At 46.4% G+C, this 15,234-nt stretch overlaps 2 protein-coding genes across 5 annotated transcripts in view; one reads left to right on the top strand and one right to left on the bottom strand.

The window, feature by feature from the left end:
• ALPK1 (alpha kinase 1) overlaps nt 1–14,522 on the bottom strand; it is a 29,870-nt gene extending 15,348 nt beyond the window's left edge. The window contains exons 1-2 of the mRNA XM_027689801.1: nt 14,510–14,522; nt 1,947–2,180 (exon numbers count right to left, since the gene is read on the bottom strand). Of these exons, the coding sequence (XP_027545602.1) occupies nt 1,947–2,067 (121 nt within the window). The 5' untranslated portion in view covers nt 2,068–2,180; nt 14,510–14,522. The remainder of the gene's footprint in view (nt 1–1,946; nt 2,181–14,509) is intronic.
• An 80-nt stretch (nt 14,523–14,602) lies between these two features.
• Nucleotides 14,603–15,234, top strand: part of TIFA (TRAF interacting protein with forkhead associated domain) — a 5,639-nt gene continuing 5,007 nt past the window's right edge. For 2 of the 4 annotated variants that reach the window (XR_003535283.1, XM_027689923.1), the window contains exon 1: nt 14,981–15,065. The gene's annotated coding sequence lies outside the window, so the exon portion shown is untranslated. Of the gene's footprint in view, nt 14,716–14,977; nt 15,066–15,234 lie in introns of those variants that run through there. The other 2 variants (XM_027689924.1, XM_027689922.1) reach the window with 2 other exon arrangements.

Raw genomic sequence — 15,234 nt, 5'->3', positions numbered from 1 at the left:
AACATTTTCAGGAGGATTTGGCAAATTTGGAGCCTTCAGTCATCTTTGGGGTTGAACATTCTTGTAGGCCTAGCAGGATACTTCTTCGAGCCCTGCTGTGATGTCTAGGTGTCACCACGTGGAAATTAACACAGTTAGCCAGTCAATGACAAATAAAACGATGTTGGATCACAAGGACATCCACCAGAACCACAGCAACCAGCTGGGGAGCTCATGTGAACAGCTGTCAGCTAAAATCCAGCTCCCAGGACCAGAGTCTACCCTTGTAACCGAGAGCTGTTCTCGCCACTGGCAATATAAACTCATTGATTAACAAGGGTTGAACCAGCACAGAAGTTGACTGGAATGAAGTAAAAAAGCAGTCCAGACCCACCTAACTCCCATTCTGCCCCCTCAACTAAAGCGAGATGAGGATGTGCTCCTCCTCTCCCCTCTCCCCACCATTCAGCTTTCGGTCCCTCCTGCGCCCAGTCTGAGAAAGCCGGGAGGGAGGGGGGAACAAAGGCAGCCCCGGGAGGAAGAGGGGGGCGAAGAAACCCCCTCGGCCCCTGTGCTGGGAGGGTCCCCCCGAAGCCGAGAGCCGCCGACCTCCGAGGCCCTGCCTTCCCCGGGCAGAGAGCCCCAGCAGTTATTAATGTCGCTGTCACCACCCCGCTGCTGGGTATTTTTCTTTCAGCTGATGGGAACACGGTCCCCTGGAAAAGCCCGAGCATCACTACGGGCTCTGATCGCCCATTTCCTGAAGCAGTTTACCTGAAGGGCCGTGTCTAATCGAGTGATTATAAGGGCACTGATTTACCTTATCTGGAACTAAACTGATTATTTCTCATACTTTGTGGCATTTAATAGGAGAAAAGGAGGGAGGAGGACGAGGGGGAAAAAAGCGCTACCTGATTAGGAGTTCAAGAGCCTATTCTGCGGAGCCATAATAAAACTTAAAAAGAATTTGCGAGGAGAAAACAAAGTACCCTTTGTCGAAAACAAAAAAAAAGAGGAGAGAAAAACCTTCCAGTATCCATAACAGAAACCTACACGCCACCCTCCAGCACAAACAGACTTAGGTGCTTCAGGAAAAAAGGCAGCTGACCTCCCAGCAAGAACAAGGATGGTCGGAAAAACATATTCTCAACGGCTCTGCGCCCCGGGACAAACAAAGGGGTTTTAAAGATCAAATTAACGTTATGGCCGAGTCACTCAAGCAAAGCAAAACCAAACATTATTAACACCAAACGGGAAAACGGGGCAGTGCCGCAGATGTGTCACGCAAAGGGAAACCTTTAATTCCGCTGGAATTAAGAAAATGATAAATTCTTTTTATTTTTTTTTTCCGAAGCACCACCAAAGCAATACCAAAATAAACGCTGGTTTCCAGCAGGTAACCCTGCTAAACGCTGCTTCCTTTCCTGTCATTTATTCCAGCCTTTAGCCAGCATGGATTTTCCTTTCAAGAGGGATATTGCAAGTTTGGGTGGGTTATTTTTTTTCCCCTCGGACACCACTTATAGAGGTCACACACATTTTACAAGATAAAGATTCGGGCAATGAGCTCTTTAATATAGGAGGAGAAGCTGACAAACAGAGAGGGCCCTCATCCAGTTCCTATGAAAAGAGAGGAAATATGTGCCCTTATTCAGAAGTTGCATCCTTTTTTTCCCTTTTTTTTTTTTTTAATAACTGAAATTTATGTGCATCAGCAAACTTTTGGGCATTGTTCTTCCTGAACTAAACTGTTCCTTACAGCCTCATGTTTAGTGAAGCCTAAAATTAGAACTGACAGCAATTCACTGCAACAAAGTGGACTTCTTTCCCTGCCTGCCTTGTAGCCCGCATCCCATTCATGGCCTCGAAATCCAGGCATCTCTTGACAACTCATCTGCCAGGAGAAGAAAAATAGGGCAGGGCCGAGGACCGGCGGGGTCCTGCCGCCTCTCCTGGGGAGAGCTCACCTTGGCACCGCCGGTATTCCCGCTCGTCCTCCTCGCCCGTGCCGGCCTTTGCCGACAGGAGCGCGTCCAGGGCTCGCTCGCACTCCCGCAGCAGCGCGGCCACGGCGTTTTGATTATTCATGAAGGCTGATCCCACTCGGCTGTGAATTGGGTGTCCCCGGGTGCGCGGTGATCAATTACTTAAGAGAAGACACGGGTCCTAAATGAAAAGGATCCCTTCAAGGCTTGAGGTACCTGGCAAACAAAGGAGGGGGAAAATGATTAACTAAAGTATCATCAATTATCCAAAAGGCTCAAGCAGGGAGAAATAATAGGGGAAATACATGAAAATACATGACGGCCTCGGAGGACTTTATTAGGGGAGTGTGTGAAATTACTGCAGGGTCCCGGTGACAAAGTCTGCAGGACAAACATCTCCAAGGTGCCAGGGAGGCAGGGCGGGGCTGGAGCAGGGAAACCCCAAGCAGGGAAGTGACTACCCGGGCTGTGCCGGAGCCCTTTGCACCTGGAAGGCTCGGGCTGTCACACACAGTTAGCTGAGACTGAATGGCAGAACTCATGGAAGATGCTGCATGCATTTTCCAGACTGCTGGAACCGTCTTTTTTACCCTGGAACTCCATCCCATGTAGGAATGTTCTCCATGGATGTACCACTGCAAGTCCTTGGGATGCTTAGGACATTGCCAGTGGTGATGCAGGAAAAAAAAACATTTCCATTCCCACATCCAGCTGAGCATCTGCCGAAACAGCTAAGCAGCTTTCAAAAATCAAGCACAAAATAAATAATTTGGGTTTGTTTTTTTTCTATTTTTCCCCGCCAATCTGATGACGGTTTCACTTAAAAAACTGTTCTCACAGCTTGAAGCAATACAGTCAGAAACAGCCTCTGTGAAGACATTTCTTAAATTAGGGAAACAGTGCACTAGAGGAGGAAGGGGAGTGCAGTGCAAAGAAACACACACACAGGCACAGTTTGCTCTGCTGACCAGAAAAGACTCACATTCTAGCAGCTAAATTTCCAGGGAGGTTTTTTTTTCCCCTCTCTGTCACAGCTCTGGGATCGTTGGATCCCCTGGAGCTGGTGGCCGATATCCCGTGTTCTCAACGGCACCGAGTAAGAGCTGCCAGATTGAAAAGCAGAGGGCAAAAGAGATGCACTCATGCGAGTGCAGAGAGGATCAGAGAGCCTGCCATGGAAGGGCAGGTGGAGCAGAGCAAAAGATGGGATTCATCAGCAAAGAGCCTGGAGGCAGGAGCCAGTCAGTGGGACTCTGCAGACAAATGGCAGAGAAAGAAGAAATTTAAAAAGTAGCCGTAAAAAAAGGAGGCCGAGGGCAGGAGCACAGACGTGTGAGAGCAGCTGGGGAGCAAGTAAAAAAGATGGGCCAGAGGCAGAGCCATGGATAAAAACAGAAGGAAAACCCTGAAAGGGTTCCCCATCTTTTTAGCTCCAAGTAAGAGCCGCCAGGGCCACCCCACGCAGGGCACCGTCCTGCAGGGTTTGAGTCAGGTGAGCACAGCTGGGTGTCGGGATCACATCCCTGAGGATGGACCAGGCACAGGGCCCATTTAGGGGCTCCCTTCAGAAGAAAGAGGAGATGGGGTCAGAGGCAGGGCTGAAGACACAGCTACAGCTGTTCAAAGTCCACTCAGGAGATGGGGCTGAACCACCTGTGGCTGGTAAAGATCAGCCTAAAAAAAAGGCCACCACCCTTATGGGATTTGCTCACGGCACAGGGTCCTAGTCCACATCCCAGTTCACAAAGGTCCCCTCTCCCTAGGGACTGCCAGGTTGTCAGGGACAGACATCTCAACCTGGTGACAACAGCCAGAAAGGAGACTCCTCTCCTCCTACCCTGCCAGGTCTGGGAAAGTTGATCCAGTTGCTGGTTATCCATCAGGGAAAAAAGACAGGCAGCCTCCTCTGCCACAGTCACAGTAACACACCTATGCCAGCGTTGCTTGCCCTGCTAACCGCACTGACATCTGCTAATTGATTTCTCTGATTACCCAGCCCTGTGGGAAGGAGTGTGTGCCTGTCCCAGGAGTGCCTCCCAGGTTGGGACGAAGCATCCTGGCCATCTGGCCCTGACTCCACTCCTTTGTGTAATTGATTTCTCAAACCCCACGTTTTCTAGGGAGCCCCCTCGAGTGAGTTCCAAGCAGACATACACCTGCCTCGGATCCACTGTGGACATTAGTCCTGGGAACAGCTTCAGGAGCATGTTGGAGAAGGTCTATGTTCAGCTGCCACCTCACAGCCCCAGTAAATACTAAATGTGCTAGGAAGATCCACTAAAGCAAATAAGCAATGGGACACCTCCCCTTACAAAGAATAACACGGTATTAAGAGCATCCAGTGGAGCTCAGAGCCCAAATTTCGACTTTTAAGCCCAGCTTGTGCTCCCACAGCTTGGAAGATCCCACTGGGTCTTGACTGTAAGCAGGAGGGCCCCGTGGCTTTGTGAGCCACACAGGCTGCCAGTCTCACAAAGAACTGCCGGGACTTAGCAGGGAAGCTCAAATTAGTGTGGAAGTAACAGCGCTTGGCTTCCTTGGGTTGGGAGGGCTTAACTCACTGCCAGGGAAACTGCCAGGTCCACAGCAGTGATATATGAATGTCAGCAAGAGAGGAATTTTTCTTCGAGTATGTTTTTTCCTCCAAAGAATTGAATAAACAGCAAGGACACTCGGAGTAATAAACACTGATTTACGACGGCAGCGACGCCAAAGCGCTGGAACCGCGGAGAAAAAGCGCAATAAACTGTACATTAGCACTGAGAAGGTGGAGAGTCTTTAGAGACCCATCACTGGGGACAATGGCTCGCATCATAAAATCAGCTTAAAACGCACCAAAGAGCTTTAAGCTATGGCAGCATCCTTTACACAGATGCCACTTTGTAAAAGTTGTGTTTCGTGACAGCTGTGGCGTTGAGTGACAGCTGGGAGAGGGGAATAACCGAGCACGCGGCTCATGGACCTGTGGAAATGCAGGACCTGAGACTAAAGCCGAACAGCACAGCAGCAAAATCTTCTGGAGGCTTTTAGAACCCTCTCAGTGGTTACTAATCAGCTTTCCTAAGGTTCCCTTAAATCCTAACAAGTGGTACTTTAAGGAGGCTACGGTTTTGAAGCGATAAAAATTCAAACTGCCTGGACGAAAACGCTTTCTAAGGATGCACTTCAAAATGCTCCTTGAAAACACATAATAAAAACTATTTTGCACCAGATTGAGGATTTAAGCATTTTTTGGTGACAGCTTTTCTCCAGCTTTGGGCACAGGCAGTTTTTAAATGCTTGACGTAATTGTTAGACACTTTGAAACAAAAAGGGGGGAAAAAAAATCTGTGCCATTTCTGGTTGGAGCCCGGATTAAAATAACTCCTCGCATCAAATGTTATGGAAAAAAGAATATTACAAAGGTCTCAGGGGATGAGAAAATACGTTTCTGTGGTTGCCCTCTAATTGGAGCTGGGGTTCAGAACAAGAGGGATGGAGGGAAATATTGGGTGGGCTACAGTGAAATGATCTCTTTAATAAGAAATGGGCCATACTGTGACATTTCAGAGCCCTTGGGCTAGAAGACCAAAAGATCTGTCAAGAGAAAGGAATTTTAAGTTCTACTGTGGATAGAAGGAAGCCTGGGAGTCAATCTAGCCAGTTTAAGACTGCAATTAGCTCTGGAGGCTTTAAGAAAAAGAAGATGTAATTGCTGCATTCAAACTTCAAATGCAGCAAGGATAACAAGCCTTGTTTCTCAGACAACATCGTTTGGGAAATTTTCCACAGCATTATGGCCCTGAAACACAAATTAGGGATCACCAGACCTTTTCTCTCTGAAAATATATTATCCTAATTTTCATCTTCTTCAGGCTACCCTCCAGTTCCAGGGAGACTAATGAAGAGGAAGCAAAGACCTGATGAGTTCCATGTGGAGACTACATTTATGGATTAATCCCAACAGGGAGCAAATAAACCTTATTCCCAGAGCTCTCGGTTGGGACTCGACACAATCAATCGAGGAATGGATAGTTATTTATGACTGAGACTGTTTTGACTTTCAAATAAACATTTTAATTATTTTAAGTGCTACGCTGGAACTTGGGACTCTGAGCCCTTGTTTTCATTTTGCAGCCTTGCTCTCCTGCCTCCTAATCCCAAACCACTCCGGTCATTATGACACTGTGCAAATCATACTGATTTTCACGCCTGGAACATTTGGAGTGTTTGCTAAGGTAAAATCCACAGGCCAGACAAACTAGGGAAAAGGAAGGAGGAAAAGGGAGGAGGAGCCAGTATAAATGAGAGGAACACCCTCAAACTACACTGAGCCTAAAGAGGTGCCCAACTCTGAAACCCCTTTGTAATCATCTTGGCACATCCCGATCCATCGTCGCATCCCACTTTTCTCTGCCTGCTCCCACAAGCCATTTTAATAACCAAGGCACTTAAAAGTGTTTCTTTTCTAACAGCTCATTTTCAATTCAAGTGTCTGCACCACTTGCACTGCTGTTTTTTTCCCTCCAGCCTAATTTGGTGTACTGTGGCCCTTCCACATGGGGCTTCCCTAAGGTTAATGAAGCCACACTCATTTTTAGGGAAGCTCTTTAAGCTGTTAGAGTCTCTTGCTGAATAAAGACAGGGGTGAAATCATGACACAGAGCCAGTGCTGGGTCTATTGTGGCTGGTCCATTTATAGTCTCATCTTCCCTCCATATTATGATATTTTATCTTTCCCTGATTTCTGTAGGAAGACTGCAAAAATATTGATAAATACTGATGGTGGTATTTTTACCTGCAGCAGGTGACAGGGACCGTGCACATCACACAGCACCCTCAGCTGCTCTCCCTCCTGTGGGTTTGTGCACAAGCCTTCTGGAGCCCTCCCCGTCACCCCTGTCAAAAATAACAGGCTCAGCTTTATTTTTTCAGATTTGACAGCTTGAGGGACTGAAAAATAAAACAGGGTGGAAAAAAAAAAGAAAACATGCTTACACTAATTTAGCAAAGGTTTCAATAGCTGATTTAACATCATCTTCCACAGAAGGCACATTCAGTTTCCTGACTATTTCAGTGCACACGTTTGTGTTTTCCTAGAGCATTTACCTTTCTTTGCAAAAAGATGGTTTAAAAAAATATTAAATGGATTTTCTAGGGGCTTTAGTTAGTTAGTTATTAGTTAGTTTACTTCTCTGGCTTAAAGATTAGATGTTTTCTTTTGCTAAAGCTGGGTATCCCAACTGGCTGTATTAAAATAAGGAAGAACCTCAATCAAAAAGCCTCTCCTAAGGCAAGCTTTCTTGTTAATATGCACCAACATGAAAGGATTTCTTTTCATCCTATACAACTACAGTGTGTGTAAATTGCAGGGGGCTCATTGGCATAAATCTTGGCTGTGACCTCTGAGGTAAACTGGATTTACATTACTTTCTGACAAGAATTAAATGAAGGCCTTGTGGATATATGAACAGCCTTCTAGACTGCAACAGATGGGCATGAATGTGCTCCCTAGGCAAACTATCAGTGACATCTGTGTCCTCCAAATTCTGGTGGTCTCAGCCAATTAGCAGGCAAAAGGGAAGGAAAAAAAAAAGGCCTCTGCACAGCCACCCCAGCCAGAGCCGAGGCAGAAGTGCTTCTGTTTGGAAATGGGATCAAGAACAGCCTCCAGCACAAGGAGGTGGTTTGCCGGCTGGTGCAATACAGAGGTGACATTACAGGGAAAACTGAGGTAATGAGGGAGAACAGATATTAATATTAATACAGGACAAATGCCAGCCCCAGCAAGGTCTGTGTAAAGGAGACAATAATGGGCTACCGTGGTGGATTTACGCTCCTGCAGCTGAGGATGGAGTTTTTGCCAGGGGTGAAAGCGAAGCCCGGTGCCTGACACAGCTAAGGCAGCTGCTGGAAAAGCCCGGCTCTTGATCCGTATTCAAACCCCCACCACGTCCTGCTCTCCCTGCAGAAGTACCCAAAGAGAAACTCTGGCCATGCAGACCTGCACTTAGGAATTATGGAATACCTCGAGTTGGAAAGGACCTATTATAAGGATCATCGAGTCCAACTCCGTGGGTGGATGGGATCTGGGAAGCAACACGCTCTCTGGCCACTGCACCTGCCTGCTCCAAAGCTTAGGGCTTCCTGGAAGAGCATTTAAGTTGCAAACAGACTGGGAAAAGAGCCTGGAATGAGGTTTGGGGATTTCTTAGTGCAGCACAGACACAAAACAGAGCCAAAACCACTCAGCAACTGCCACTGCTGGACAAAGGGGTACCAGGGAGTCCAAATCCATTCCCAAACGGGTACCAGGGAGTCCAAACCCATCCCCAGACTACACCAGACCCATGGGTTTAGGCCAGTTATGCCAGAGGAGTGACCCAGACCAACACAAGAGGTGCAACGAGCCACTCCTTATGAAACATATTCTCTGTCTCCCAAGTTTTTAATGGAGCTGCTGTGGCAGGAGCAGGCAGGACCTCTGGCTAAAAGCAGATCCATCGGCGCTGGGCGCCGAACAAAAGCACCTGTTGTTTTGCCCTGGTCATGACTTTTCAGAGAGGCCTTTTGGGCACTTTCTCCTTGCCACTGCTATCCCAAGTACTACTAGGGGATGCAAAGAAAAAAAAAAGAAAAAAAAAAGGAATAATTGAGGGGCAGATCAATAAATTAAAAAGTTCTAAAAAAAAGAAAAAAAGAGAAAGGGAAAAAAAGACCTAATGAATTTGGTACAGCACATATTTTTAGATCAAAGATGCCTTTGAAGTGACAAACCCTTAATCCATAAACTACTGAAGCACTTCCTTTCTCTCCCAAACCACTTGTTGTCAAATAAAATGGAACTTAAGGAAATTATCTTTATCTGCAAAATGGCCAAAAGAAGCCATCACCTAATGACAGCCTTGTCAAAATGACAATTGGGGAAATTGTTAGGAAGGGGAGGCCTGATGACTGGAGGAATAAGCTGGCTGTTTGCTCTAATCTGGGCAGGCAGGCCCCACACAATTCCAGTCAGCTTGCTGTGTGAAACAGCTAAGTCTTTGTCAACCCAGGCAGGGGCTGGAAAGACTTCTCTTTCATGAATATGTATCACCACCCTCCACGACTACAGAAAAAAAAACAAACCTCCTTCCAAACAGCAAAATAATAAAAAAGCACCAAAACCAAAACTTAGCCACCACCATAAGAAACAAAACGCAGAACAACAAAATCCCGAGAGAGAAAAACTACGAAGCGATGAAAGTGCACGTTTTGGAAGTGGAGCCAGAAGGATCTTCCTCCCAAAGGCTTTCTGGGCACTTTTATTCCCCAGCAGAGCGGGATGAGGCACTTCAAGTGCACAAAAGCAAAAAGGGTCCATCGGGGTATTTAATGTCCAGCACTGGAGTTTTTATATTTTGCATTTCTGAACGTGCTGCCCGAGCACCGAACCCCAGGCCACGAACACACACGGCTGGGCTGGTGAGACACGAATTCCTGCTCGCTTGTGCGAGGAGGAAAGCACCTGGAGCAGGTCAAAACCCTTCCACATGGGCAAAGGTTTCAAGTCCAGGCACTGAGGCAGCTTCAGATTAGGGTCACAAATTTCCTGTGAAGCTTAAAATCCTCCACAACGTCTCAAGTCGGACAGTTGGAATCGTGGGTCACCTTGAAGTCTGGGGGCTTTTTATGCATCTGTACAATACTAAACCTCAAGCATTTTAAAAACTGGCATAAAACTGAAACAGGAGAGCCAAATGAAGCCTACTGGACTGTCAGTGGAGGTGGATGTACAGACAGACAGTGCCTTAAAAAGGTGAAATGGCTCAGAAATGCATGTCAGAAACATGGTGTCTGCAGGACTGATGCTGAAAGTCTTGTAAGCCCAAAAATGGTGTTTAAAGCCATGGAAGGGCAGCTGGGAAGAGAAGGCAGGATCAAACCGAGTCTCTGCCTGTTGCAGAAAACCCAAATGAAGATATTTTAAGATGTGGCTGGATTTTGTCTTTGCTGGAAAGCTGTGACATCATTAAAACATTCAACAGCGTTTGAAAAGTTACCTTCAGATGTTTGTTATCATTTCAATTTTGCCAGTAAAACTGCAAATCAGATCTTGATTTATTATAGAGAGCTTGTGGTGATATTATAAACTTGATTTTTTTCTCGAAATAACAAACCACATGAAAGTTGTTGACTTCCAGCAGAGATATCAAGACACAATGCCCAATTTTGAGGTTTCCAATACTATGCAATGTTTGCTGTAGACATTTCCATTTCATTAGCATATTCTGCTTTCCATGAGACCCAGCAATGAATGCTGTCCCTGATCTAAGGCTAATCCTCTTTAAAGAGCTACAGGCTATATTACATGTGGCCACAGCCACGGTTATGCCAGGGCTGAATCACTTTGAAGCCTATTGAACAGTGTTCCCTTGTGAGACCATACACAGAGCCATAAACCGACGCTCCCTGGGCTGTGGGATCCCGCTGTTTCCAACCACCAGGAGTTTCTGTAAGGGACAGACTTGAGTCCCAAGCAAGGGGCTGCAAAGAGGGAAGAGATACCCGCTGCCTTCACCTCCTCTCAAAGCCAATTTATGTCCCCACAGTGATAAAAAGTCCTTTTTTTCTGAACCTCATCAGACAGCAAATGCGCCGAGGGAGGGTTTCCAGAACAATCAAAGGTAAAGATGAAACAGGCACCTGCTTCCCGGAGTAGGAAGGAGGCTACTCGAGCTGTTTTGGACAGAATCATACATGTCTCTAATGAAAAAAAGAGAAAAAGGGCCATGTATGTACCTCCAAGGCTGACTCCACGCCCCTAAATGCTATAAACTGAGGTAATGGAATAGAGATTGTAGTGCCACACAACGTGGAATCTTCAGCACCTTCACATTTACCCAATTCAAAGGGGTAAAAAACCCAAAACAACAAAAAGCCCACTATATTCTCTGGCTCTGCTACATAACAGCAAAACAGAGTTTATATACAGTTCATCTTTAACTCTTCAAAATAACTTGGTTTAATCAAGGGAGCTGAAAATGTTGGTTCTGTTCAGCCCAGAAATTATCTCCATCTAACTGGTATCAAACCAGACAGAGAGGGCAGGTTCAGTCTCCATGGTAAAATCTGGGGCCTGGTGAAGGCAACGTTTAACCTCCTGGCTTTCAAAATAGTTGCACAAATTACTTTTTTTCCTTTTCAGCTCTTAATTTTCTTCATGAAGACAAACTTCTCTGGGAGACGTGATGCTCCAACACATTTAAGACTCCAAGTTTTGTTCCAGCTTCCAAAAAGGACAATAGGGAAGAGCTGACGATTTTTATTGTGTCAGGCCTTAAAGATGATTTAATTTTGAGCAAGAAACAAACACCTGGTCTGTGGCATTGAACCTCCCTTTTCCTTTTCCACATCTTGTGGAGCTGGAATTACTGGAGCTTCTCTCCCACCAAGCTGCATGAACCTTCCTGCAAAGACACAGCTGTCAATTGGAAGGGACTTTAAGTCACAACACCTCCACCTCTTTCCACAGTGTCCATATGGGAATAAGGGCAGTGGGGTGGACAAAAGGGAGAGAATCCAGACAGAGGGAGAAAGGGTCCAGAGGAAAAAATAAACAAAGGGTGCAAGGAGAAACAAAGGGGGTAGGAAGAACAACCAGGAGGATAGTAAGAGGGAAAAACAGCAGACAGCAAGAGGGGCAGGAAGATGGAAGAGAAACTGAGATAGCAGACAGGCAAGAAGGATGAGAAGGGAAGAAGGCAGAGGGGCTCCAAAGGAGGACCAAGGGCAGATTGTAATGTAGAAAGAAAAAAAAGAGCTTGGAGAGGGGCATGACAAAGTCCATCTTGTAAGGAATAGTTCCCTTTGGTATTCAAAGTGAGCTTCCTCATCAGTTTATTCAGGTCAGGTGACATGGGAAATGGAAGACTTCTTTTTCCTAAGTAAACAAGGAGCAAAGGAATAAAAAGAGGGAACAGTGCTCTCTCTTCTTCCTTTGGAAGATCTCCTCTCTGCTTCATGGAGTGAAGCTGTTCCTGGCACTGGGATCTAAGAGTGCAGTGAACACACCTCCTCCTCATGCATCTCTCTTCCCTCTCATGCTGAGATCCAGTGGAATACACTGGGATACCTTTGGAACACACTATCTTTGAGAAGGGCCTATTTCTTTTCTGTTTGAACATGAGGCACTTGTTTGCTGTACAGAAACAATAACTCATTGCAGAACCTAATTATTTACTCCATTATGCCTTTCTCAAACTAACTCCTGGAAGTTACCACTGTTACCATTAACTTACAAGCACCTCAACAGCTCTTGCAATACCAAAACGAAATTTCTGACTTAAAACGAAAAAAAAAGGAAAAAAAAAGAAAGAAAAACCCCACAAACCAACACTAAACACTCAGAAAACACCAAAATCTCCCAAACGAATGGTGGCTTCCCATGTGCGGTCACACATTGCCACCTACCGGCTCCCACTCCTGTGCCCTCAGCGCTAAGGTGGTTTGGAATAATAAAAGGGCTGTGAAGCCGGGAGGAAGAGCAGCAGGAGGGGACAGGTTGGTACTGGAACCCAACACACGTTGTTACAGGTGAGGCAGCATCGCCCGGGCACAAGCAAATAAAAACCAGCCTGGATTTTTTTGGCTCTAAATCAATCAGCTCTCACCACGTCACATCTGCCACATGCGCGACAGGGAAATACCGAGAGCGCGTGGCTCGTGTCCCCTTGTGGCAAGAGCCAGCCCTGCAGAAAAGCACCGATTTCTGCAGATTTCTGCGCCGTTTCTGCCCTAAATATCACCACAGCATTCCCAACTCGTAACCAGCCATTAGGAGAATATACTTTCTATAACTCTTCTCACCCACCACGAACTTCCCAGAAAGCGAAAGAAACGTATCTCCCCTCACCGACTCCGACTTTCTGAGTCAATCACGGCTGAAAGAAATGCAAGAATACTTAGTACTTTTTCTGTTTTCCAATTCAAAACCACCTCGGTCATTCAGCCCATGTATCGCAAACGCTTAATTAGCCCAAATGACGTGTTTATTTGCAGTTTCGCTTCTGACCGAAGAAATTTCAACTAACAAAGGAAGTTATTGTAATACAGAAATGAACTCTAGCAAAGCACAGAAACATTTTAGCAGGAAGGTCACCCAAACCCCCCAGAAGCAGAGAGTGCCTGCATTTGTTTTTTCTCATACAGGGCAAACCTGGAGTTGTTTTCCTGAAGCTGGCGGCATTTTAACTGGTTAGAAACTTACGGAAGACAGGAGCTGTAAATCCAGTTCCTGCCCTCCCCTGTACAAAATCACACAGAGCTATACTTAAAATAACAAGGAATATGTACTTAACATGATGTTACACAACCCCAGAAAAAAAAAACCCAAAGGAAAGGTACTTACATACCTCAAAAGGTAAAAGTATCAAAACAATCCTATCAGAAAAACTCTCTCGCAGCCTGGGAATCAGACTGTTTCCGGAACTAAAAGGCTGACAGGAATTATAACCATCAACAGATGCAATAAATAGCAGGGTTGCACAATTCTGGCTTTTCCAGGAAGACAGCAAAGTGCCTTTTTGTTTTCATGTGTGAGCACACAGGCCCAGCCCTGCCTGGTGCAGAAAAGGCATTCTGCTACGGGAGAAACTCAGAATAATGTTTCCCTTCTCTGCTTTTCAACATGACTTTCTGCAAAACACAGTTTAATTCCTTTTTCTTTCTGATGTCAGGGGAGAAGAGCACATGGAACAGATGTATCAGCCTGCACACAGATAAAAGTTATTCCACAAGAACTACAAAGGAGCTTATCAACCCACGAGTTTGTTGAACATATAAAAAGAACCCACAAGTGAAAAATAAGTTTATATGAACCGACACGGTATTTCACCGCCTCTGCCAAAGCAAGCAAACCTTCAGTTTGCTTTATTATTTTTATTTATCGAGGCACAGCCTTGCCAGTCCTGACACTGTACAGGCACAGGGAAGGGAGGACACTGAATATTTGGGATCTGGATTGAAAAGGAACAGGTTTTTCCTCTGCTCTGCCTCTTATTCTGTGCTGGGCAGTAATCTTGGTTATTAAGAAAAACTAAGCAGTTGGATGAGGAAGAACTGCTCATTTTTTTTCCCCTACCAGACGGCACAGCTGCCTCAGGATTTTTAAAGAGTAAAAAGAACAAAACAAAGGGAAAAAAAAAAGTGAAGTTTCCAGCTCAGCTTAGATCAGCGGCCAGGGAAGGATTACGTTATTTAGGTTATTCCCCAGAGGCGGTGCAGTAAAAGCTGAACTGCGGTTGCTTAAAGCAAACAACCAAATATTTTTAAATAATCACTTAAGGGCACCACCGGGTCAACAGTTACGCTTGTGATGTGACGCTTACTAGTGTATTTTATTCTTCGAAGTGTTCCTTTGGGGGTGTAAATAAATTTTGCCCGACGCCTGAGTCCGCGGACTCTGGGTCTGATCCCCGACGTGGCTGTGGGCACGACACTTTCAGATGCCCACGTAAAGCCCCGGGCTTTACAGATGAAAACCTGAATTTTTTTTTTCGATTTATTCACCACAATAAATAATTTACCTTTTTGCCGTTTTGGTGGCGGTGGTGGGGAGTTGTTTGGTTCCCCTCCCCCCCCCGAAAATTAAGTTCAACTTCCGGCCCTGCCGAGCCCTCAGCGCCGCCCCCCTCAGCCCTTCCCGCCTCTCGCCTCCCGCCTCAGCGCTTCCCGCCGGCTCCGCGGGGGAATTACCGGGGCGTGAGGAGCCGCTGGAACCCCTCGGCAGGAGCCGGAGCCCCGCTCCCGGCAGATCAGGAGGTGAGGGGAAGGAAGGAAGGGCGGGCGGAAGGAGGCGGGATGGATCAGCGGGTGGAACCAGGGGCGTGTTCGGGCGGTTCCGAGGGAGGCGGCGGGTTCGGTTCGGGAGGATCGCGGGCTGGGGAGGCGGCACCGAGCCCTGCTCCGCGTCATTCTCCTGCCTCTGGAAACGGGAATGGTGACGCTTCACCGCGGGAGAGGATGAGGTGAGATCACGGTTTGTTTGTCTCGAACGAAGGTGCAGAGAAACAGCGGGGAGAGGAGCTGCGGGAGAAGCCTGGATTCGATTGGAGAAAGTTTACTTCTGCCCAAAACGCTCCAGTAAGTAAAACCACCTTCAGCAATTACATGATAGCATGTTAAGTATGTTCAACCTCGATGAACTTTTAGGGCAGGACGGGGCCAGCTGGGGTGGAGATGCCTGAGGTGGTACAGGAGGATAGATAGATGGATACATAGATAGATAGATAGATAGATGGATACATAGATA

The sequence above is a fragment of the Neopelma chrysocephalum genome, unplaced genomic scaffold (assembly GCF_003984885.1).
Source record: "Neopelma chrysocephalum unplaced genomic scaffold, ASM398488v2 Primary Assembly neopelma1_78, whole genome shotgun sequence".
NCBI classification, from domain to species: domain Eukaryota; kingdom Metazoa; phylum Chordata; class Aves; order Passeriformes; family Pipridae; genus Neopelma; species Neopelma chrysocephalum.
This window is presented reverse-complemented; position numbering and strand designations above follow the sequence as displayed.